The sequence below is a fragment of the Acipenser ruthenus genome, chromosome 25 (assembly GCF_902713425.1).
Source record: "Acipenser ruthenus chromosome 25, fAciRut3.2 maternal haplotype, whole genome shotgun sequence".
Classification (NCBI taxonomy): domain Eukaryota; kingdom Metazoa; phylum Chordata; class Actinopteri; order Acipenseriformes; family Acipenseridae; genus Acipenser; species Acipenser ruthenus.
The window spans coordinates 1,927,524-1,953,297 of NC_081213.1; the positions used below are offsets into that span (position 1 = coordinate 1,927,524).

Here is a 25,774-nt window from a genome sequence, read left to right on the forward strand (position 1 = left end):
GGAGAATGGGACCCAGTTCATAACCTCCTTTACCAGTAGATGGCGGTAGATGCTTTATCACAGAACAATATCAGTGTTTCTCTACCCTCCCTCCAATGCAATGTAATTGCCAGTACTTTACAACAGGGGGAGACAACTCCGCTAATGAACAGGAATGTGTCATTAGCTTTTGTCGGGTTTAAGTGGTTCTGTTTAATAAGGATATGGTTAGAACAGACACGGACTCAGACATGCTCTTCAATCTAAATGTGCACAGGGTTATCTACACCAGCTCTCCCCAAGGGGCAGAGTTAACAAGGGTTTGCACGTGTATTGTGGCAAACATTGACTAACAGATGATAGCCACTGCATGATGTCATCTATTATTTCTAGTGACCCGATTGCTAGACAATTACACGCATGGTTCAGATTTAATAATGATGATCAGTGGGTTCAAATAATCAAAGAAAAGAATAGCTTGATCGCTCAAGACGAATCGAATACATCGTGCTGACACTGTTGAGTGTTGGGGTGCTGTAACCCAAGCAATTCAATTAAATAACAATCCAGAGTTTTAGTGACAATACCATTTTATTATTATTATTATTATTATTATTATTTCCATTTTTTTTTTACAAAAAAAGTTTTCACAAAAATACATTTTGTTCAAGAACAAATTTTAATTTAACACATGACTAGTGTTACTGTACAAGTTCACCTCAGCTATAGTTATATTTACAAAGGATCTACATATAAACAGACATTAGGGTGATGCTGTTTGGTAGGAAGGGTAATGCTGACCATTGTGTGGATCCCAGTACACCCCTGTATAGGAATGTCTTTGAACAACTATCAGGAGGAATCTATAGCAACTTGAAAAAGAATGGCATTTTAGAACTGGTTAGAACTGCCGTTTATTTGAAAGAATAAGTACTGTACCCCCCCCCCCCCAGTTTGGTTTTTGGCATTTACAGTCATGATCAGTCATTCTGAAGTCTGACGAGAGTAGGCGTCTCTGAGTTGTCACATGATTTGTATGGAAGGAGGAACGAGCACTTCTCCACACAAGCTCAGAAATGCCAACCTAATACACTGGCGCAACACAGCCCACCTGGAGGGGTTGCAAACACCACGGAAAAGAGTCCAATGTAAACAACATTAACAAGCGATTCCATGCTGCGTTCTCTCCACTCCACTGGAGGGACCGGCCGGTCTGGAGAGCTCATCTTCCATGCACATCCAATCCACGGCCTGCTACCTCTGTGTGGTGCCACCAACTCAAACGAGTGCATTTAACCTACAGTGCATTTCATTATTTTAATTTAATTCTGTGCATTTAACCTACCAAGCCAATGTTTTATAGTGGACAGTTTAAATTGGTGTCTCAATCCTACAAATTCTAGGCGATGCAAAACTTTTGGCCACAGCTGTCCATTTGTATTTCTACAGATTCATCAGCATCACGTTACATTGTGAGCAACACAGGCAAACTGAATGGTACCCGTGCAATGATTTTATTAACTTAGTAGAGCTTTTACCAACAGCAGGTAACTAAATGAGTCAAAAAAAAGAAAAAAAAAAAAGGACTTGGCTTTCATGCATATAGCCTAGGATGAATAAACACAAGTCTAGTGCTACAGTGTAGAGCTAGCCAGAGCCTGCGGCCAAGCTGGTCTGGCTCCCCTCTTTATAAGTGCAAAGGAGAAACAGACAACTCAGATTCAAAACCCTGTACAGAGGCAATTACCCCAGGAGTCACATATCACAGACTAGTGATAGAAAGACTGCCGTTGCAGAGCATTTTGGGTCATTCCAGGTTTTCCTTTGACTAGCTTTTCATTTGACTTATACTTTCTCAACGTTACGAGAAGCTGCTGGAGACGGGGTTAACATAAGCAAACATGACACAAATGGTTGTACTTGTGCTAACCAAGGGATCCGTAATTAAGCTCACAGTAAAACCTGGAACGGCTCCGCTTGCAAAGCAATGGGAGTCTAACTTCCATTTGTATTCTTTACATTCTGAAGTGTGCTCCAGGCGAACGCTTCAGAACATCAGTAAACCAAGAGCAAGATTCAGGCAGGATATAAATCGCTCCTTCACAGAGAAGACTGCCACCCAGTTCACAAGTGCTTTAGAGAGAGAAGAGACACTATCTGCACAATATCAAAAAACACAACACATTCACATATCACATAGGAAGGGCTCAGATCATTGAAGTTTAACATTCACTGTATCCAGGTCTGCGCGATCGCTTTGCTTGTAGCACAACATTACAAAACGTAATGGTAGCATGTGTTTCAGAAGTGCTTGTTTTTGGATTTCAGTCCACTTTAAGCTATTGATAACTGGGACTCAAATAAATCAACTCCCAAACTGTACACAGAAGCTATGCTCATCATGAGCAATACTGACATGCTGTACAGGGCTCCTCGCGTGTATGAAATGACCTGTAAACATGACATGAAATACGGATAGGAGTATTAGTGTAAACAGACTCCTGTGATAACTACAGGACACGACGCGAAAGCATGCGCTGCTGGTTTTTGGCATCAGCAGGTGTTTTTCTCATTGGGAGTCTTTGAGAATACGGTCCGTACGGTACGAAGTGAGAAAATAAATAAATAAATAAAAACAAATGGGACACCACCCATTTCTGGAACTCCTGGATGCATTGTTGCTGTACTGTAGGTTTAAACAGCAGCAAATCTTTTAACACCTTCAATATTATCATTATTATTATTAAAAAGGTTATCTCTGCGCTTTAAAAACCACTACAGGTAAGACTAGAAAGACCTGAAACAGTTGTCAGCAAGTCTCAGTTTAATCCAGCATGAGTGGGTGTCTGTTTAACACTGCTTCAGTACAGTTTGTCATATAGCTGCTACTTCTTTTAAACCCTGAGTCTAGTGTTTTCAGTAGTGTGGAAGAGACATCACTGCCTGTGAATGAAGTATTACAAGTAACAGCATAAGGGTCAGGCATTAAGGGGTTGATTCTCCAGTTAGGTACAAATCTGCTGGGGTCTTTTAATGCATAAATTAGAGATCTTAAACCCAAGGAGGAAATACCCGGGACTGTGGAGATCTTACTGGTGAGTCCAGAGCAATGAGCAGCTTTTAGGTTCCGTCAGTGTACTGTATTCAATGATAAATACATTAAACTCCCCCGCCCCACCACCTCACCCCAATAAATAAGGACATTTTTTTTCACATTTGTTCACGGATGCTATGGGTCAGGCTGATTTACTTATTGTAAAGGAGGTTTGTAAAGCTCCCAAGAGTTTTCAGATCCCAAATTGTAAGGATCCGTGAACGTCAGGCCTGCAAAGCCTGGGGTTCTCTCGAGGTGTCAAGGTAGGCTCGGTCACTCCAAGTTGGGCCGTTTTCCGCAGTTTTTTTTGCTGTTCCCCAGTGCCGCAGCCCAGTTTAAACACCAGTACAGAGAGACGGCTCCGGTCTGTTACACTATACTGGAGTTTGTCTCAGAGTCGTGTTCGTTATCCCTGCAGGATTTCTAAAAATAAAAAAGGTACGTTATAAACCACACATTCTTCAAGCGTTTTTGATTAGAAAGCGTAGGTGTGTTTGTAGTGATGCAAGTTTGATTTAGAGGCCAACCCTCTATAAAAGTTGAGCACTGTATTTCTGCAAGATACTTTTGCAGTTTTACCATGGTTATTTATGAATTTACCATACTTTGCCCTGGTTTGCCATGTTTATTAATATGCTTTACCATACCTTGCTATTGTTTACCATGCTTTTGTTATTTTTTATTACACTTTGCTATGCTTTTACTGTGGTAAACTTCTCTAAAGGACATTGCATAGCAGTTTGAGCAGCAACGTTAAGTAACTTTAAAATGTCAAATTATTTATTTTGCACTTTTCTTACTATTGTATGGTTTGCAATCATTTTAGGAGGTTCTGGGTTCAGTTGCTCCCATACTGAGTTGCTATCATTGTTCTCTAAGAACACATTGTCAAGTGATTGTTTGACATTATTTGGCATGCTCAATACTGTAAAACAGGAAATATCTCGATTTTGCAAATGTACCATTATGGACATATTTAAAATAAACAAAATATATGCACATGGAATTGAGTAATTATGCAAATTTAGCTGCATGTATATTTAGCAGATTTGTAACAAAAGCGAAAATTATCGACCATTTCTCGCTAGCACACATGTCATGTTGTACAGGATGTCGCAATGTGGGCACCATGAACACCCCTAAATGTTTCTCTGAAAAAGCCTCTCTATTAATGGCGCACCACCTCACCGCATGTCCTGTAAAATCTTCTTGTTCTTCTGCCGAGTCTCCTCGTTGATGGGGTACAGCTTAAAGATGATGAGCCCCAGGATGATGAGCACGATGGGCGCAGGGGACACCAGCATCTTCAGGGTTAGATTGACTGCGTCCGGCTGAGAGCAGCCCCGCGTCAGGTACCCTGCGAAACTGGAGAGGGGAAACCAAGAGGTCAGGAAAGAAGAAAAACTAGGAACTGGATTTTCAGAGCTTTCCACTAGGTGGCGATCCTTACAAGCTACTATTATTCAGGAGATACATTAAGCTGTGCCAGTGATCGTCTAGATCAGGGATGGGCAACTGGCGGCCCACTAATTAATTTTACTTGGCCCAGCTACAGTGCACAGATTATTCCATCGCAAAATTAAAAATATGAATAATGATACGTATTTTCACCATGGTAAACACTGATTGCTGCAAGCATAAAAGTACTTGAATGTGGAAGACCAAATCGCTAATGGGGGTGTTTGTGCACTTTTTCATTTTAATTGTTTAACCAGAACATTGAAAAATGATGCCGCATTTTCTAGATGGGAGCGTGAATATCCTTTCATTGAACATGGAGATAAACTACAGGTAAAAAGGCTGGCAGGTACTCACTCTAGACTGAGTGTGGAGATGCCCAGGGACACTCCGGAGGCGAACTTGGTGAAGAAGACATAGAAGGAGTAGAAGATGGCCTCGTGCCCTTGGGACTGGGGGTTACAGATCTTGAAGTCATCGATCACGTCTGGAAGCATGGACCTGCACACACAACCACAGGGAAGCTGCATTCAGCTATCAAGGAATTACTTCTTAAAAACACATTTGGATGACTAGATCCAAATTTGAAACCCTGTTTCATGCCTTGCATTGACAAAATTAAAGATAGCATTTGTGGGACACATGTCCCTTGTACCTTAAAGGGTAAAAACTGCAGTCTCCCACAAACATCCTCAATGCTGTACCTCTTAATACCTGCTTTACAGCCCATGTCCCTAGTCAGGCCTTATGGGCCCCCCTCCTCCCCAACCAGGAGTCAGGCCTCCTCTACATTCCAGTTGGTTTACATTCCCCTAAGGCTGTTCACCAGCTCTCTTTTTAGTGTGAGACTCACCAGGGCAGAAGGAAGGCTGCGGCCACGCTGATCCCAGCCGCCACGGACACCACGTAGGTCACGATGAGGTTACTCTCGATCAAGACGATGAGAATCATGAAGGGGATCACCCACTGCCAGGATAACAAACACACAGCCGTGAAGCAGAGCGCAGGGCGCGAGGCACTTACACCAGCAGACAAACCCCCTTACGCGCGTTTCAAACCCTGTTTCTATAGAGGCAGTTACACAAGACTTTGTACATTTGAAAGAAACTGCCGCTAACCTGACTCTTTGTGAAGGCGGGTTGATCTAATCACATGGCAGCTTCACTGTTAGTCAGGAATGCAGTCTGATAAAACGCTTACCGAGATCCCAAAGTACACTGCTGTCTTCTTTCCGAACTTCGTCAGAAACCACTGCCAGAAGGGGATGGTCAGGGTAGCGGAGATCTGGAAAAAAGTGAGACAGAGATTTCACATACAGTATGACTTGCTCTGATTTCACAGGGTGGAGACTGGGTGCAAGCCAGCTACCCCATTCACTGCAAGAGAGCGCCTTAACCGCTATGCAAAACAGCCGGGCTCGTCTGCATTCCTGGTTTTAGAGCTTTTAACCTCGTCTCATCTCATCGACAGGGGACAGGACAGAACCCGTAACGGCAGTGTATCACACAACACTGCCCATTACAAGCGCACATAATCAGATTACTCGTTTTGCCTTGTTGTACAAGATTAGCACAAATCATGGTCATAAATGTTAAAATATTGTACAATTCCTATTCATAAAACTATATCTTTATTTTAAGTACAGCTTGTAAACACTCACTCTCTCAAAAGATTCCAAACCTTTAATGATACTGGTACCATAATAAATAAATATAAATAAATAAATAAATACATGAATAAGAAATAAATGCAGTAAGCATGTGTGATTATGTCACACAAATAAAACATTACAAATCCACTGAAATGTGTAGAGTTTATTTAAATCACTGTAGTTGAAAAGTAACTGAAATAAAGGGAAAATGAAGAGTTGGGAGTTCTGGGTGAGGGAAGCGATGCATCATGGAAAGCATCACAGCTGTGTTGGAATTCATCATCATCATCATCATAATCTGTCACTCACAGCGACTATTCCCAGGTACTCTGGGATATCTGATCATGCAAGGAATTCAGCTGGGATTCTAGCACGTCATTCCTCAGTCCGCAGGGTCATTCTTTAGGTCCTCAACGGCACTTTGACCTTATCATCTCGACACAGCTTTCCTTTAGATTTCTGACGCACACACACGCTAGCTGAGAACTGACTGACAACTATGCTAAAGTGCACGAAGGGCAAAATATTAACTATAATTACCTTCTACATTTAAAAGTGAGTAATGTAATTAGAAAACGAAAATTTCATTTATACAAACTGCGTCTCAATAGACCTAAAAGTGCAAATTCAACGGGCGGCAGTTGATCCCTAATGATTAGTTTCTTAAATGAGACCGGGAAATAAACCACACCCTCTCCTCATCATTGCAAAATAGAAATGAGACGCTAGACAATTATTAGTGATTACAATCCCTAGAAACTCCCTGTACACCGAGCGGTTACCGCCAGTCCATAACTTACTAGTACCCTCATATTTTCTCTTGTTTTTCTAGTCTATTTATTTGACTGTGGAGTATTAGCCGTGAGGCAACTGCAGTTGGTAGTTTTTAAATCACTCCCATTCCCTTACTCTTCCCACAATAAACTAGCCTGCTCCCCACCCCCCTTCCCTATAAAGAAGCAGCAATGACCTTGAGCTTGCTCCCGTTACAGCTTCAAAGACCTGCGCTGCATGCTTTGTGTCCCCGGTATAATCTTGCCCTTCACTTCTCTACCAAATCTGAATAACTCCAATAGAAAGCCTTTAAGATCCTAAACCTACCCCCCCCCCCCTCACCCCCACCCCAAAACATACATCTTTCAGAAGACAATAGGAGTTCTGGGTATACAGAAGCACTGACTGTCGGTTCCCATGGCCGGGTGAATGGGTGAACAAAGACAACACTGTATTCTTTCCTTTCTCTCTGCATTAACAAAAAAAAAGAAAGAAAAAGCGCATACCCTTGCAGTGAGCCCTAATCCATTTCCTGTATCAAAGTATGCAACTAGCACACCCCAGCCAAGGACGTCCGCACTTTAACACAGGTATCGGTGCCCTCCCTTTAGAGTATGCACAGTCTATTCAATGCCTCCTCCCGAACACTAAATCACAAAAACATTTCACACCGATACAGGCATTACCCAAAACGTTTGTAGGTTTGACTTTTTATTTTATTTTTTACCTGAGACATTTAGTACTTAAACGTTAGAAACTAAAAGCCCTGGTTTCATATCACAGCTTTGGGTAACGGCCAGTCGCTGTGTAATGTTCCCACGACTGAATCTTGGACAGACAGTCAATGCCTCTGTTGTGCTGGCAATCGTACGATTTGTGCTGCAGCCCCCGCAATTAGCTAGCCAACGAAGTAGCAATCAAAATAAAGCGTTGTGAGCGGTAAAGAGCTATTCCCATGCAAGGGCTTGGTTCTGCAGCATTCCCAGTGCACACAATAATATAATACTAATACAACACGCTCAATGCAGCCTCGAATACTTACCATGGTAAATTTGCATGAACACTCTACAGTTTACACTTTGCTACACATGGTTAATCTAGTTATCTCTCCGTTTACCATGGCTTAATACAAGGCTGATCCCAGGAATAATGCTAGAATACAAGAGTACAGGTTAAAATAACCTAATGGCTAAAATAACCAAGTTTAGAACACACAGACAGAGAGAGAGAGAGAGAGAGAGAGAGAGAGAGAGAGAGAGAGAGAGAGAGAGAGAGAGAGAGAGAGAGAGAGAGAGAGAGAGAGAGAGAGAGAGAGAGAGAGAGAGAGAGAGAGAAAGAGAGAGAGAGTTCACAAGCCTACTAGCATTGGTAAACCGATTCTGTGCTATTAAAATGAGATCCTTTGTAGGGGCGAGCCTTTATGGGCCGAACATCCTTTTCTCAGTCCCACACATTCGTTCTTATGTAACCCAAGCTTACTGGAGTTTCACCGCTGTCCACTGCTATAAGAGATGGTCAAGACTCACCATGATGGCCAGAAGAATGTTCTGAAAGTCATTCCGGAATCCCAGAGTGTAGGTGCAGAAAAGAGCGAAATTCCCTTCCAGGAGCTAAAAATCGAGGGAGAGAGCAGAAGACAGGGGTTGATTAGCACACCTTCACCACACTACTGTCCACCCATCATTCACAGCAGAGGAGTAACAATACAGCAATGTCACGATTCATATCATGGCATGCAGGTTGCAATAGTGTATCTATCACGAGACATGCGATGGTCTTCTTCGTACGATGCATAATAACATCAAGTGATCATTTAACCTGACAAAGTTCTGAGATCAATCAGCCACATGGAACCGGACAAGATGGGCCGAACGGCCTCCTCTTGTTTGTAAACTTAAAGTTCTTATGTTCTTGGAATTCCGAAGGCAATGAGAAGGCAGGGCAGGGCGCTCACCATGAAGGCCAGGGATGTGAAGAGAAAGCCCATGACCAGCTTGGCGTACGGCCCGTGCCCCATCACCAAGCGCAGGCCCTGGAAGAAGGAAATGGGCTTCTTCGCCAGGAGAGTGGTGGGGTCTGGAGAGAGGAGCAAGAAACTGTCAGTCCAAAATCACTCAACTTACCAGAGCCTTGATTCAACCAAAATTCTAGAGTATCAGGCATGGAAATAAGACTCTTATTGCACAGCGGGTTCACCCATCCCAGGTTTAAATATAAGCTTCCGAGATCTGACAAAACCAAACCACAGTGCGTAGGTAGCAAGCTCAAGTGTGTCTTATTAAAACTCATAGTAATGCCAGGAATGGATCAAACTGCTATGCAATGGGAGTCTCATATGACTGTGTTTAGATGCAATATAAAACACACTGAGATTTCAGCAAATCATAAGGTTTGAGGATATTACAAATGGCAATGTGGGAAATTACAGGATGGGATTTAATCATCCATGTATCTAAATACAGAAAGTGCAGCTGTGTTAACCATTACCCTGAGAGAGTCTGCAATGCTATTCAGCGAGGTCCAGGTTCTAGCAGTCAATGCTCGGTGTTCCAAACACACAATGCCAGGTCTGTTCAGACTTCTCAATCCCCCGGTTACAAGCTCCCTTTATGAATATGCATGTAAACCCCACAACCGAAAGGGATTGCGAATGCCTCTTTCTCTAACCATTCCCAGCACTATGCTGCTGCATTGTTATTTACAGTCTTCCAAGCAGGTCTCCCACTCAAATTCCTGAGGAAGGGCCCCGTTTCACCCTTAGACTGACAGAGCCATGCAATTATTTTTAACCTGCTTCTAACTAGAAGGTCCCGTTCAGGTTAAATGCCCGGTTAATTTTTGATACAAAAACAATTACACATTAAGAACTAAGTAAGAACTTCAGAGTTACAGCAGTACTAGACTTCAGTAAGTATATACTCATTAGGGAACGTTTAGCAACCCAACAGATTTGCTGTCTAACAGAATGGATAAACGTCAAGTACAAATTTGTCAAGAATGCGCGTCCATTATGTTCTTGTCAGCAGTAATCACGCAGACTCATTAATTAAAGAATGCGAGTAAATTACCATTCAATCTGATAATCCTCAACCTGTTTTAGAGTGTTGTGGGCTGCTGTAAAGTTTAATGAATGACAGGCTGAGGCCAGACTGATCGCCAGGGATTGCGGGTGGGTGTCCCGTAAGCCAAGTAGGTCCAGGTCTGGTCAGCACTTTTTGGAAAGCTAAGCTAAGCAGTTGAAACCTGGGCAGCTCTAAGTTTCTTCTAATTGTATCAAAAGCAAGTCAAGTTCACTGTATGGAGTGTTTACCAGTGAACAGGAGATGAGAATCATTATTATTCATCATCAACAATTCACGTACAGAACTTGGCTTCTGAGATCTGACAAAGCCTAAGCCAGCAACTGAATTAAAAGGAATGTGAAATCAAAAGACCCTTATGTTCCATTCTCACCTGGTCTTTCCCGTACGCCAAAGAACACAATGAAAGCACACACGATGTAAACGATGCCGATGACACCTGCCGCGACCATGTAGGACTTTTTCTGTAGCACCTAAAAAAAAAACCAGAAATCAGAAGTTATTATAGCATGGAAAAAACAGCACACACACAGAAAGAGTCACAATAACCGACTCGTGGAAGGTGATGGTGGCATACCAGTTCGTCCAGGGAGACGTACTCCTTGGTGACGTTGACCTCTGGCAGGAACACTGTGGCGTTGACCCCCCTGCCAAAGTCCAGGGCACTCGGAATGCAAGGAACGTTGGCACCCCCCACAATCTGACCTTGGATAGCCGTGCCCAAAACAGAGCCCAGGACCTCCACCGTCATACCTGAGATTCAAATGGATTTATTTATTTAACCAGGATAGAACCCGTGAGATCTTATTTAATCTAGAGGATCCTGGCAAGAGAAGGTGAAAAGAAATAGCATCATAAAATCAATGGCAAAAATAAAACACAACTATCATTCAAACAGGACAGAAAGCGTTATAAAGATCATAAAAACAGCAACACACAAAAAAGCATGAAAAAAAAACAGAACAATTCCAATTTACACGATCCTGCTCATTGTCAGGATTTGCAACCCAGGTCAGATTTAAAATAAATATTGTGAAAGAGGCCGTGTTTATGTTTCAAGGTAATTCATTCCAAAGATAGCTGATATACAAAGGCACCTTAGCCCACATTATCTTAATGTGGGGATTTTAAAAGTAGGCATATCATGCGATCTTAGTGCATAGAGCTACATGTCTCTAACAGAGATGTAAGGTAATCTGGAGCTTTTCCAGTGTGCAGCTTATAAACTAGTGGCAGAGCAAGATACAAAGGATCTATACCAGCACACTCCACAACACATATTACCATAGCAACCTCAAAAGGCAGCTTACATTCTCCAGTCTTCCAAAACTGAAAACTCCCAATCATAAATTGTAACGTTTGTTACATCTCTAAACACAACACTCCCAACTCCGGCAGACGAATGTTAAGTTTCGTTTTCCATTGACAGTATTTATTTATTCGTTGCCGTGATGGATTTTGGGTGCTCGTTATTTAAATCCGTCAACGGGTCTTACTGTTTATTCTACTTGTCGTTTGTTTAATAAGCAGGTCGCTTACGGTAGGCAGTGGCAGAGTCTCTCTCCTTCTGCTCAGAGCTGATAAACATGGTGAGGGATGAGTAGGGCACGTGGAAACACTGTAATGTACAAAGAATAAAACAGAGAGATGAGTGCTAAATGTTCTACACAGTTTGACTCCATTGTTTAGACCTCAAAAAGGTTAATCTCTGTCCGTTGCTGGAGACTCACCGTCTGCAGTGTCTGGAAGAGGCAATAGAAAACCAGGTACCAGATCACCTTGCCTTGGTCAAACGACGGGACGTACCAGATGAGAAAATAGGAGGCCACCGCAAATGGAGTGGAGAGCAAAATCCTGCAAGGAGATGATGAAAAGAGAAGGGGAGTTAGCGCTGGAGGAGCAGGGGTATTTAAACCCGGATTTCTAGCAAGCCCCACCTGCACTGGACAGCTTCAGAACGCAAATCAGCAGTCACCACCGACAGTCGCTCTGCATTCTGATTTCATTCCGCTCTGCTGCAGGTTTTTACAGAAGTGACAGCCAGATCCCTGGGGGGTGATTACAAGGTCTGTACCCCCCTCCCTGATGAGTTTGCCAGGGATGTTTTTAGGGGTGTCTGTGGTTGGTGGGGTGTTCTCTCCGCAGCAGGGGGTGCATTACAGGCTGACACTGATGACCTTTGACCCAGCAGGGAGCTCCACACTCCACTAACTAGTTAACCAGACATCAAAAGGTTAACAGCGGCCTGATCTCCCCCAAATTAAAAAAAAACAACCTCATCCCCACCCCAAGAATGCAGAAGCCACTTTCCTTATTATTCTTGGTCTCCTTCCACTTTGGGTGAAGACAAACGACTTGGGTAAACAAACAGTGAAAGGGAGGACGATGAGAAGAGAGGTACTGGTTCAGATTGCACTACACAGTGCTGGTGCAGCAATTGCACTTTCAAGTGTTGGGGGCAAAAAAACACGCTGTGTTTCGCATTAAAAGGTTTACGGGATTATATAGAAAGGAACACTTAAATGATTCAGCGACGGCTTGCTGTAAATGTGTATGTCATTCATTCTAACGTTACTGTGCATTTAGACTTGTGCTAAAGGGGTTTTTGCATAATTTATCTTTAACATGCATCCCCCACCAGGGCTGTAAAAACAAAATCAGAGCCATCAGGAAAAAGTAGAATGACCTACAAGCGCTGTATTTACATGTACAAAACTTGCAACATATGGGCAGAATTTCCTCTTTGCATCCCCAGGTTCTGACACTCAGAAAATGAACTAGTGTCCTCCCCTTGAAGGTGTTACTGCTTATACTTCATTCTGGAATGCAACTTTCCTTATTAGTGATTGCAATTATTAGTTAAAAAATAAAACTGAAAAACAAGGGTTCTTTTTTGAAAAAATTAGCAAACATTATAATGGAGTATTACACCATCGTTGATTATTAGCAACAACGATACATTACAAAGCTGGTAAATCAATTAGCCTTTTACGACAAAGTTGCAGAGAGTGTAGTAAGGAAGTTAACTGCTGTGAAACAGCCAGTCTTTATTTACACCTTGACGTGAGCACTTAGCGGGAGAATAAACAGAAACACTGAGCTGCTGAGGAAGACCGCCAGCTCTCGTTATTATTCTTTACACTCAGGCTGAAACAAAGCACTTGATTAAGCCAGGGGTGGAGGTGAGGAGACCTGCTGGGTTTACTGCTCTCATTTGTCCCAAATTAACAGAGAACTGAGTCAACAGAAAAAACAACAACCACTTCTCTTCCCCTCTCGGTTTACTGACAGCTAGCTGGGGTAATCCACAGTGACATACGTTTCTAAACGCCATCATAACTGCATTAAACTGAACTCTTATTGTGCTGCATTTACAAAGAAGCAGTCCGAACTTGAGACACATTTATGCAACGATAAAGGAAAACAAATCTGTGCTTTTTAAACTATACATTTAGTAGGCAAGGTGCAGCACAGAACAAACCTTTAAAACAACAGAGGAAATAAATCACGTGCAGAAGGAATTTAGTGTTCCACATCTTTGGGTTGAGTTATTAATGGGTGGCTAGACCTTCAGTTAAGTTTGGTTTGTGGGGTATGGATATGGAACTGTGATTTTCCGGATTGCAATGAAATGAGATCAAAACTCTCGGGAGTTCTATTTTAACTATATGGGATTGGAATGTCTGCAACCAATCAGGTTGCAGAAAATTTCCCAGCTGATTTATAATTACATGCGAGACAAACTACTTAATTCGTTCTAGAAGGGTTGACCTTTTTGCAAAGTGGCTTCATGCTGACAGTGTTAAAGTCCTAATTTAGTTCTTGCAATACACCAGCAACTTACAAGCTGAAAGAAGAGACTGGAAAAACCCCTTTATCAAATGATCTTCAGAAGCAATGCAATTTTGCATACATAATCCATTACCATTTATAAAATGGCTTGACATTTCAAAATCATCCAGGGGCATAGCCAGAACTGGGACCGGTTAACTGGAAATGTCCTCTTTAGAGTTGAAAGAGTAAATTAAATGAATGCCAAATATGTTTTTTCACTCTTACTGTCTGTCTGTATGTATATAAGCGAGCAGCATAGCCTGTAGTTTTATCTTGACTATGCATACTGTTTTCGGTTACAGCATTAACGAGATCCGCTAGCGTTAGCACAGGAGATGCTTAAGGATTCCAAGAATTACTCAGCCCTCCTTGCACAAGCAGAGCCGACTGCTAGTCCTGTCTGTACAGAACGAGGAAACGCGTGTGTGTGTGCGTCTGGGTGGGAAGTGCAAGGAAATCCTTTCTACGTCTGTTCACCTGTTCTACTACCGTTGAGCTATAATTTCAACACACTTTGAAATACAGTACATTTCACGCCCACCTACTGATACTGGTTCAAACCCAAGGCATACTGGAGGGTAGTGTAGCTGCTAGTCCCTTGCCGAGATATATGGACCATTTGCTAGCAGGACTGGGAAAGACATTTTATTTTACAATGTTATAATGTGGGCTATTTTAGCAGTAGAGCTTCTGTATATGTGAACACAATCCTACACAAATCCTGGAATGGTAAATTTAAACCAACTATGATCCCAAGAGACTATACAGGCGTGAAGGTGTTTGTGGGTCCCTACAGTCAAAATGTTGAACCTCACAGTGCAAGTAGAGGAACGTTTTCTTGTTGCATGCCGTTTAAGCTTTACTGTGATATCAGCTGGCACAAGATACAACTTACCAGCCACAACGCTGGAAACTTTTAAACCAAAGATAGCCGTGCTGGTGGAAGATATTCAAATCAAGGCCAGGTACATTACCAATAAGCAAATTACTAAGACATGCTGGAGCAACGGCATGTGTAATCACAATTACGAAATGAAAAAAATATCTATGCCAAGCAATCCTAGGATCCTGGTCCTTTCAGACCAGACTAGAAGAACACGGCACGGTCTTATCTGTGGTGTCAGACCCACTCATTGCTAGCAGACAGGCAGTGAGTGAGGCAGCTAAAGCAGGACTCCCTGCACACGCCCAGTAGTTTGAACATACACACACCCAGCGGTGGGTGTGTCAGTGAGAGGAGTTACAGCTGTACACTGAATTCAAGGTCACAGCAAATACACAGACAGTATACAACAGACGGTTCCTGTACAGACTCTAGTCAGATGCAGTGAATTAAACATCAACAGCAGAGGTCAGGAAATATGCAGTAGGCAGCGTCCCTGCAGTCAAAGCATGCAATGACAGTGCGGCCTTATGATTGGAACCAAGAGGTCCTTTATCAATTCAGCTGATCCAAACTGCGCTGTTAAGATCATTAAAAACAAGGCTCATTGTGAAGCAAGATTATTTACAACCACAGACACCTAGCAGCAGTGCAACGTGTAAATCGATCAGTAAAAGAGTGTAAACAGCAGGGGAGCTTCCGATTTATTTAAAAGGATGGTGGTATTGAGATCAATGGAGTTCAAATCTCAGCCACTCGGAGTCAGAGACCTTGATACCACACATACATGAGCTTCGGTTCCTTCCAGCTTTGTAAAACCAAGGAGACTGCAACTACTAGCAACAAGATGTTGCATCAGTTGGAGGAAATCGCTCTCTAAAGCAACAAAGAACTCATTGACACTGTAAGCCGAGTCCCTCGACATCAGACCATGCTTGAACTGTAGTTACCTCTGCTGGTGACCGGCAGTCCCCAGGCTGCCTCCAAATTAGCATGCTCACAACCACGTCTCATTCAGAATCTCTGCATGGCTTCTAATTGGCTGTATCCTGGTGGTGTGTTGTGGGCTGGCCTTTCTGTAACTGAATTCCTTCCACGTGTGTGCATGTGTGTGTGGACCTGCCCCTCTGCCCCCTCCCCCCTGCTGCATTCCTTCCTTATTCCTCTGAAAGATGACAACTCACAGCCTCCTTCAGCCAGAGTAATCTGATTAGAAGTCTGTGTTTTTTCATTCCTTTTTTGGTGGTTCAGTGTTTTTGGTGGTTCAGTGGTGAAGGACAAAGTCAAGGATGCATGTATTTTCCCTAGCCCCAATACACCTCACTAATCCTGAAGACCAAATTTTACAGATTTAAAAACCTTCTCATCAGCCCTAAAGCATGCCCTTCTCTCATTGCTAAACTGCAATTACCAGCACTCGTACTCCTCCTCTACAGTTTTTCTGGCTCACATTCCAGATGTGTGCCTTGCTTTCATTTTTATTTTTAGTCCGTCAAAACTACTTTGAACGTCAACATTGAACCAACAGTGTTTTCTGTGCGATGCCCCAATGTGAAGCTTTAACCAAAGACCCAACAGTAAAATTGGCAGACATGGTAAAATGTGACTCACTCCATTGTTGGTCTTGTTTAGGACTGTGAAGGCTTTATGTAGTATTTGGTGCACAGAGTCACTACAGAGAGCACAGCTGGGAGCACTCAAAACTATCTGGATCATGAAATACAAACCCCCCCTGTACTGTACACAGCAATGATAATGTAGGAAGGTGGGATGATTATTTGCAGCATGACAGAAGTATTTCTTGGGTCTACAGATCACTGGTTTCCATCTGCGTTGCTGCCTAGACTGTAGAAGTCTGTCCCCCTGCACTGGATTCCTTCTTGCATTAATCAAGTCTGAACACTAATCCTAAAGTTAGTTTCTCTGAGTTATGGACATTGGCAGCCTGACAAATAGGCCTACCTTGGTCCCCTAGGAATGCTAGATAAGCTCACATGACGTGCAAAACGACCTGCATTATAACTGCAGGCTAGTACGGTACTGTAAGCATCTACCGACTTTACATTTGCTTCAAAGGCTTACAAAGCTCATTGATTTTACATCATTAACCCCTTTCAGACAATCAAAGCACCCGATTGGTAACCACCGTTTTTAATTCCACACTTCATGAAACAATGCGTAACAAAATACAGACTTCCTCCAATGAGACGCATTAAGCCACATCATTAAGAGGAGTTTATAGTCTGCATTGTGCATGATCAGCGGGCTCTTCGGAGGTTGTATAGACGTTGCTTTACATTCAGGCACAGCTTCCAGTGGAAAGTATACCTGATGCTCTACAGAAGGGATGTGCTATTCTTACAAGGAGGCCACCTCTTTGCATGGGAGCACTGCTGCGGCTGCTGCTGCTGCTGCTGCTTCTCCATCCAATCCAGCCTTTACGGGTCACTGGCGCTCACCCACATTAACCTGTAGTGTCCAGCAAGCGTCCACGCCACCTCCGGCCCCATTGTCCATCTGTGCTGATGCATTAACTGTTACAATCATTCCCTGCCCATCTGTCTGTCTGTCCTGTCTCCAATAATCAATCTCTAGACAGGAGTTATGCAAGCCAGCCTGCCTTTCTTTTTCACCCAGATAATGGGCTTAGTTAACTATTTCAGCTCAAATTAACTTAGAAAGAAGGACTACCCTAGAAAATGAAATAGCATTGGTGTCTTAAAATGAAAATGTATTTACATAACAGTACATTAAATTAGCTTGCAAGTCTGCAGTTTTAAGTGGAGTTACCTGTTTAAATGCATTTGAATAGCCTGTTGGTATTTTATGCTAAATACTAGGCATGTTCTGCTACAGTAAATCACTGAACTACTTCGCCCACTCGTTCAACTGTCATACTTGGCATGAAGAAGTATTGTTTCACATCGCAGTGCTGAGTTCTGTGTGAACGTGGAAGATTGTGGTTTGGCATATAATCCATATCAATCTAGTTGTTCACAAGTCACCCTGCCCTGAGCAGTTTTTATAGTACAAGAGCCTAAAGAAGTCTGCAAAGTGGAAGACAAACAGGTCTGCTTCATTCATTTCTCTCTTTTCTGCATCTTATAACAATGGCACGCTGTGGCTTCATCAGGAGTCCAATGCTCAAGAAAGATCCATGCCTCCAGGAGCAGAAACACACACTCAGTCCTAACATTGAAATGTAATGCCAGTCTTAAGGTCACTATCAGATTGTAATATTGCTGTTCAGCCCTCCCAAGCAGGACAATTGAGATACTACTGTCTATTCAAAGTGTGTGTGTTGGAAAACATGGATCGAGAATTGATTAGCAGTTTCTTAAGAAACATCGATACTCACGTTTTAAGTTACATCAGTGTGCATTTCAGGCACGCCACGAAAATTAAAACACATAGGCAAACGCTGACAGAATAACTTGTTGACAACTTCAATCTTCGCTGGCGTCAAACAAGCTTAGTACACTATGTCAAGCCTGGCGGACTTATAAAGAACAGGAATCACAACAATGAAACCGTCTGATGTGAAAAGTGTGACTCCAGTGTATTTCAGCAATAACCTGTGCTGTGTGACAGACCTCTCTGAGAACAGCATCAAACCACGTGCTGTCAATGGCAGCCCTGAACAGGAGGCTCAGTGATGTCACAAAAACCTGTGAATGGAACCCTGACCTTGTTGACAGTGGATTCCGTTTGCTCCTCGTGAGGTGCATTGCTGTGGAATTATACTGCACAAGGAAACTGTGCAAGGGCAGTACAGTTAGCAATGTGCACACAGAGAGACACCTCTGTTATTTCTGCTTCAGCAGCTGAGTTACATTCACTCGTATCGCTACAGCTGTTATGTTAACCCATATGTAGTATATGTATAGTCAATGCAATGGACATCAAACACAGATGCTTGCTTCTGCTAGCACCAAGCACTGGCGGTCTGCTTCGCTGTCTTGGTTAACATGTCTGTTTGTTTTGGAAGCAGTGATAAAGGAAAGGGGAAGGGCTCCTACCAGGGCATCATGCGTCCGAATCGGGTCCAGCAGCTTCGACTGACCAGGAAGCCCACCGTGGGGTCAGTGACAGCGTCCCAGGCCCGGCCCACAAACAGGATGATGGAGGCGTAGAACGGGTCCAGCTTCAAAAGAAACAGATTGCCGTTACTCAGAACCGCTCAGTGAGGTCATCTCTGGAGTGTGTTGGGTGTAAAAGGTTTTTAATCAATGAGATAATCCACTGTTTCGAGTACTGATTTAGTAGATCAGGGACTCCTGCATTTTATTTGTTTAACTCATACAGATCACACCTGTTTTAAGTAGCCAGCTTTTTCAGTTTTTTCCTCTTTCAAGTAAGTGACTCTTGTTCGAACACGTAGGTTTCAGTTGAGTTCTATAGTTACTTTATTATAAAGATCCAATGATGACATCATAGAAGAGCAAGGCTAGAGACTCAGGGGAACAGTTTCTGTGGCACATTTATATTGCTCATTTGCTTACAAAGCATGTCGGTCAGTCTCATGTGTTTGTACTGCACCATCCCTACAGTATATGCAGTACATATAACTACCTGCAAGACACGGTCTACTGCAGACAGTTTACTCTGCTGTATCAGTGCTGGTGATAACAGTTATTACTGTCTTAACTGCATGCTGGAACAGCACGTTTACTGGCGACTACACGATGAGAATTATGACATCTCAATTTATGAAAGTGCCAACGCAACAGCTTCCACAGACAATAACATTGTTGATGAGGCTGTAGTTTCACACTGTCATTATCTTCTCACAACAAGGTCCCTAGTGCTTCATCTGACTACAGATTGATACACTGCAGAGGAACCTTCCTGTCTGGCAATAGACCCAGCAATTACATGCATTTAATATTTACCCATTGCAACACTGATGAACTGCAGTATCAATCTATAGTAAATAGTAGTGCAGCTTTTCATAGTTATTCATGAACTCAGGGATGGAAATCAGACCCCCCCCCCCCCCCCCTGTTTCAGAGCAGTTAATCCATTCCTGGTTTTAGTTTAATAAGACACACCTGAGCTTGTTACCTGTACTCTGTGGCTAATCAAGCTTGTATTAAAACCTGGAATGGGTGAAAATGTTATGCAACAGGACTCTTATTTTCACCCTTTTGAACTACTAATCTCTAGTTAGATCACAGTTCTCACTCACATGGTACTGGGTTATTAGAGTGAGGAAATCATTTTAAACAGTCCTGCACTCACCTGAGCCACGTCGAGCAGGTATATCTGTAGGAAGAACCCCAGGGCACATCCTGTGATCTGATAGGGAGCACCACCGATAGCATAGCAGATCTTATTGCACACAGTCAGCCTGCCGCCTCGGTCACTCTACAAACACGAGAAAGAGATGGGAGATATTCATACAGCTAAAAAAAATAAAATCAAGCTGCGATGCCTGGTAGCCTGTCTGAGACCATTGAAGTGTTTTGGTATGTTTTATATTTTGAGCAACACTTACATCAGGAGCTTCCTGTATGATTGTATTATTTTTAGTTGCAGTTCAATTTGCGTAACCAGGGGTAAGTTCATGACAGCATTGCACTGTACAGTATACAGGACCTGCACAGTTTAACAGTCCTCTTGGAGCAAAGAAGGGAAATAAAGAAGAAAGAAAGAAAGAAAGAAAGAAAGAGCATGAAGGGAAAAAAACTAAAGTATTTCTATCTCCTGCTTCTCATTTAGCGGGGCTGTGCCGTGGGCTAAATCTCTTACATGTTTCACTCTGTTGCAGTGGCACTATAAACAGGTGGATTCCTTAACAGAACACAATATTCCTGCAGCTGGCTTGAAACCAAACCACAGCAGTCACACCCACAAACAAAATTTTAACAAAGAGCTTTTGCGAATAAAGTTACATTTCTGGTACTGTAGTACAGTTTAACCACAGCAGCCAAGTGTTAGGAATTAATAAGCTCTCCTAGTTCTACAAGCAAGGCAATTTTAAAAGTGTTTTACAGGTTATTGTTTGTTATATGTAGTGGAATATAAAAGAAAACCTCTCTCACACACAGAATACTGTCAATGGGGCTTTCTAGACTGTTAAAGGTGGGAATTAAAATGTCAACTTTATGCACACATAAGGATGCAGCTGGCTAAAATAATGCATCAAGTGCTGTAATCCCCATCGTGACACATTCATGAAACCTTGATCTGTCATGTGATCAGCTGGGAAAGGCAGCCCATTTGAGAAGGCTTGAGGTGTTACCATGTGCCAGTATACAGTAGACGACCATGAGACCAAGACCCCGCCCCTGTACACACACGCTCTCTCATTGGCTTTCACTATAGAATGCTGGGCAGTGTGACAATCCGTCCCCAGTGTCAAGCTTGTCAGAAAGTTGGGAGGCACACCCTTCAGTTAAGCCAATAAAACTGTGGGAATCGCTCGTCAACCTAACCAGTATATTTTTATACACAGTATATATTTTGCATGTATTTCTTTATTGATTTAACGGATCATTACAGGTTTTGATAGTGTTGGCAGTGGCCTTTTCAAAGACTCTATTCAGCTCTCAAAGTGACTTTGACCAGCACACCCTCCCCTTCCCCACCCTGTTATTTCACAGAAATAACAACTCTATTTACGTGGGTCTGTTTTCTCTCCCCTGTGCATTTCCAGATAAATGCAACCTCAGTAAGACACTGTCTCCCGTTTAAAGCTTATTAAACACCCCAAAAGAGCATGCTCCAATGTCCTGGCAACGCCACATTTTAAGATGATCTCACTATACTGAGTCTGCAGACACATTTGCAACACCTTTTTACTTAATCGAATCTTATTTTTTCTCAGCTTTAATGTTTAAATGTTTCTTTAAACCATATTCTGGTCTTTAAATCCTGTTGAAGAGAAATGAAAACACTGGCTGCAATGCAAAGCGAGCGAGCATACAGTATTTGGAAATGGAAATTGGAAATGGATGGAGGGTAGAGCTTAGAGATGTATGTTCTGTCGTAGGATAATGCATGTTCAGGCACTGTTTGAACCTTTTTCATGCTAAAGCTGGCTGGCTTGCAAACACAATATCCCCACAGAGGTTTACAACAGTGTGCTGGGTGTTAATGTGTTGCAGCAGCCAACATTAACACAGCATTGTAAACATGTTAGATTGTTTGGTGACAAACATTCAATTCACGCGCAACTGTCGGCCAGTCTGGCTTTTGTAGTTTTTAATGTGGGCCAGCTTTCTTTTCTCTTGGGGAGGGAGTAAAGCAGTGGGGTGAGGTGGGGAGGAGTTCGGAAAGCCTTTTGTGAAACCTTCCAAGTTCATGTGATTTATGACACAACTTCTCATCAGTGAGCTAGGCAATACAAGACTCACAAGGATCGCACATGGTTTTGAAATAATGACTCCTGTTGTACAGCAGTTTGATCCATTCCTGGTTTTACTATGTGTTTAATAAAAACACACCTGAGCTTGCTACCTATACACTGTGGCAATCCAAGCTCGTAGTAAAACCTGGAATGGGTGAAACTGCTATGCAATAGGAGTCTTGTTATATCCCAAGCCCGTTATTTCTGAATGATTGCGGTCATGTCCCAGTTTAGGTTTTTGTAATTGTACTCTGTTTAAAAACAGTTAAGTCCTGTCTGGTATGAAGAGACAATGTTTTTATTAGCATCCCACAACACACTGAACCTCGCATCAATCTCACATTTCACCTGGAATCTCTGCTCAATGCAATGCAATTTCCCCAGCCTGCGAGTCCCAGTCTGCATCCTGCCTCAGCCTGTAATTTCTAACCAATCTCGCATGTCCCTCTATATTTAAACAAGCTATATATAGTGACGGGATTCCCAGAATAATGCAGCCGTGCCGGACTGTAACTCTGTAACTGGACGGAACGCTACCTTCAACATGGGTCCTAAAGAGGCTGAGACGCCTGTTTGCTTTGCCAGCCAAGGCCAAATAATTTGGCAGTGGTGCCCACACACTGCTGGTTTGAGCTTTACGAGAAGCAAGGCGAGCTGCTAAGCCCATAGGCTGGGTTTGAGTTTGTTTAAACAGTGCAAAGCAGTCTCATCGGAAAGGCAGTACTTGTGCCCTTACGACACTGTGCTGTTATTTACAGATATAGAGACATGGATAGGTAAGAAAGGGGAAGGTTACAACCTAAAACAATTTGCTTTAGTCACACATCCTCCCGACAGAACACAATGCTGTGGAAACAGATGACTTTCCACGTTATTTCCGTAAATGCTGCCAGCTACTGTAGGAAAGACTGTGTGTGTAAAACGTTGCGACTCGTTTCAGCAACAGGGTTCCTGCGCATTTATTTTACAGCCTAGTGGTACCGCGTTAGCTTTGGATATGTATTCACACTATTTGTTTCAGTATTTTACTTTCAGAAGCCACACCTGCTGCTCCTTGGTGAAGCGGCGACAAGCAGAAGTAAGCAGAAACACACGTTAGAGGGCAGCAGCCAAGTTGACGTGGCTGCATTCAAAGAAGCATTCCTGCTCCAGCAGTATTGTAGGGTATAAACTCAACTTTTGTATATTAGGTGATTTTTTAAATTTTATTTATTTTACATCGTCAGTTCGTTAAGAAAGGGGGTTTGCACCAATGAATATGTCCTATTTTGTTTGGAAATTGGGGTACTCTGTCTTTACGATACGACTTCAGCATAGGTGGTCCAGATAGCATGTTTTAACCTTAACGTTTTACACACACTATATATATATATATAAGTAAAAAGAATAACGTAATGTACGTGGTTGCAAAAGTAAATAATTAGTACCAAAATTCCCCCCATTCAAAGAAGACACCGAAACGTTCATTCATTTGTCAGAATATTTAACCTGAGAGAGAAAAAAACAGTTGTTTGTAACCGTTCCGATTCGGTATGTGGCTTTCAAAATAAAATAAAAAATAGGAAATGAAGGTTCATCGCATTGGTACATGTATACATCCACACTGTCGTAGTCGTTGAAATGGGATTTAAAGTTTTTAAAACGTCTGTAAAATTTGTATCACTAGTCCGTAACTTTTTTAGGGTCGTATAACCTTATATAACTGCTTTATCTCCTATATAAAGTTTATATTTTGATAATTTAGCCTATTTATAATTCTCATTGCTATACTTCACTCGTGCGCGCTTAAAACATGCCGCAGTATCCGTGTTAGAAAAGATAACAGCCGGCTGGCAATATATTATCAGCTGTATTAGAAATAAATACGAATTAAAAACTTACCTTGGTTGCTAATTTTACGTCATCTTCATTCAATGGTTTGTTTTGTAACAGATTGGTATTTGAATACTGCTCGCTCCCTTCTCCTTTAGCCATTGTATTTATGTATTTGTTTCTTTGAATAATAAATATGAAGTATACTGTGTTTTTGTGTAATAATTTCAAAGTACCAAGTATGTAGCAGTACGACCTAGCGTGTTGTAAGTGTGTTCTTACGCCCTTTGTGAACTTTTGGAAGCTGTGCTGCTGTCTTTACATTAGTCGATACTAGTAGTAGGTGGGGACGTCCAATCGCATCTCTCTCTCTCTCTCTCTCTCTCTCTCTCTCTCTCTCTCTCTCTCTCTCTCTCTCTCTCTCTCTCTCTCTCTCTCTCTCTCTCTCTCTCAATTATTTACAGACCGACATCACGCCATTGAGAAGCTGCCGCGGATTTGAGAGTTGAGAGTTACGGTATGACCTTTAGATTGAAACGTTTAAATACTCTTTGTGGATGCTGCATTTAATAAACTGTCTGTGTTTTTGTGTGTGTGTGTGTTTTAATTTTATTTCTGCTTGGAGTTACCGAGGCCCATGGCTTGTACGTTATCATTATAGCCTAATCTATGCAGTGAACCCAATTTTACTTAGGTCAAGTGAAATATTTATAACCAAATATAAATATTATTAGGTATTTAATATAATGAAGTTATTTTTTAAATATTATTATTATTATTATTATTATTATTATTAGCAATACATAGCACAATGTGTACAGGTACTCCAGCAACTTTGTCCAAAGGTCGGCCACGTGGAAATTGTTTACAATGAGACTGTGACTTTTCCTCTGAGTGATAACACTGGTTTGATTGGTTGCTTACTAAAACTCAAGTTCACTGTGTTTTAAAAGGTAACTGCCAACCTGATACCCTAATGAAAGTCTAGTTGTTTAGGCGGAGTGCCAAAAAACAAAAAGAAAACAAACCAACAGTTAAAATATATATTTCAGTTCAAACCAGGGGGACGTGTGCTCTGCAATATATTATAGCTGCATCTCCCTGTTGCACGTCGGCAGCAGATCTGACAGATCTGACTGATTTGGTTGCGGGATGATGACGGGGGTTCGGTTGGCAGGTGCATTTATATCCCAGACTGCACAAGCTGCTGCTGTTTCCAAACTGAAGTGAGGGCCTGGAAAGAGAGTGGTCTTTACTGCAGATTACCACTCCAGCTTTCCTGCTGGAATTTGAGAAGGTAATACGTTAGCAGCGGCCTAAACACCTCTAGAATCAGGGGTATCCTGGCAGCTCGTTCTGTTGACTCTTCTAGGAGTCCAAAACAGAACTATGCAGCACGAAGGGCCAGGCTTAAATTCAGGAGGGCCAGGCAAAACGGGCAATTAATCAAACAATTCAGCCTGACCACATGAAAATGAACTCTTTCCTGGGAACTACTTCCAAGCAAGGGAGTTTTCACCCCATCATAAAGCGCTATGGCGAATGTTTCTCGTTTTCTTTAGTCCAGTACCTCTATATTATTAGTATGAGCTTAAACCATTTGTGTGAGCGCTGTAGTAAAGATGATTCTTCCAGTGACTTGGCTGGCATGTTCCGTACTGGCACGCAGCTTTGCAAGTGTGTGGCTGTCCAAGAGATTAGTGCCACGCTGGAGCTGACAATGAGCTCTGTGTTGGAAGCAGTGGGGCACTGGGGCATGACCTGGAGAGACGTTAGAGGGAGAGAACATTAGGAGCATGCCACAATGAGGTAAGGTAGTGGTAACTGGGTATTTGAACCTGTCTGTCAGTGGTGGAAC

General features: G+C 42.4%; 1 protein-coding gene across 2 annotated transcripts; it reads right to left on the minus strand.

Moving 5' to 3' along the window:
- Window positions 1-534: 534 nt before the first annotated feature.
- LOC117413797 (sodium-dependent lysophosphatidylcholine symporter 1-B-like) lies at window positions 535-24,273 on the minus strand. 2 transcript variants are annotated; one of them, XM_058999416.1, is made up of 14 exons: window positions 23,986-24,273; window positions 19,995-20,120; window positions 18,773-18,897; window positions 11,767-11,890; window positions 11,576-11,654; window positions 10,614-10,789; window positions 10,410-10,509; window positions 8,911-9,032; window positions 8,483-8,566; window positions 5,732-5,815; window positions 5,385-5,497; window positions 4,889-5,032; window positions 4,262-4,438; window positions 535-3,485 (listed from the first exon to the last, which is right to left on the minus strand). In XM_058999416.1, exons 1-14 carry the CDS (start codon window positions 24,076-24,078, stop codon window positions 3,443-3,445), a joined length of 1,590 nt encoding a protein of 529 aa, XP_058855399.1. In that variant the 5' UTR covers window positions 24,079-24,273; the 3' UTR covers window positions 535-3,442. The 2 variants fall into 2 exon arrangements, with proteins under 2 accessions (XP_058855399.1, XP_058855398.1); XM_058999415.1 differs by having other exon boundaries at window positions 535-3,496.
- Window positions 24,274-25,774: the final 1,501 nt, after the last annotated feature.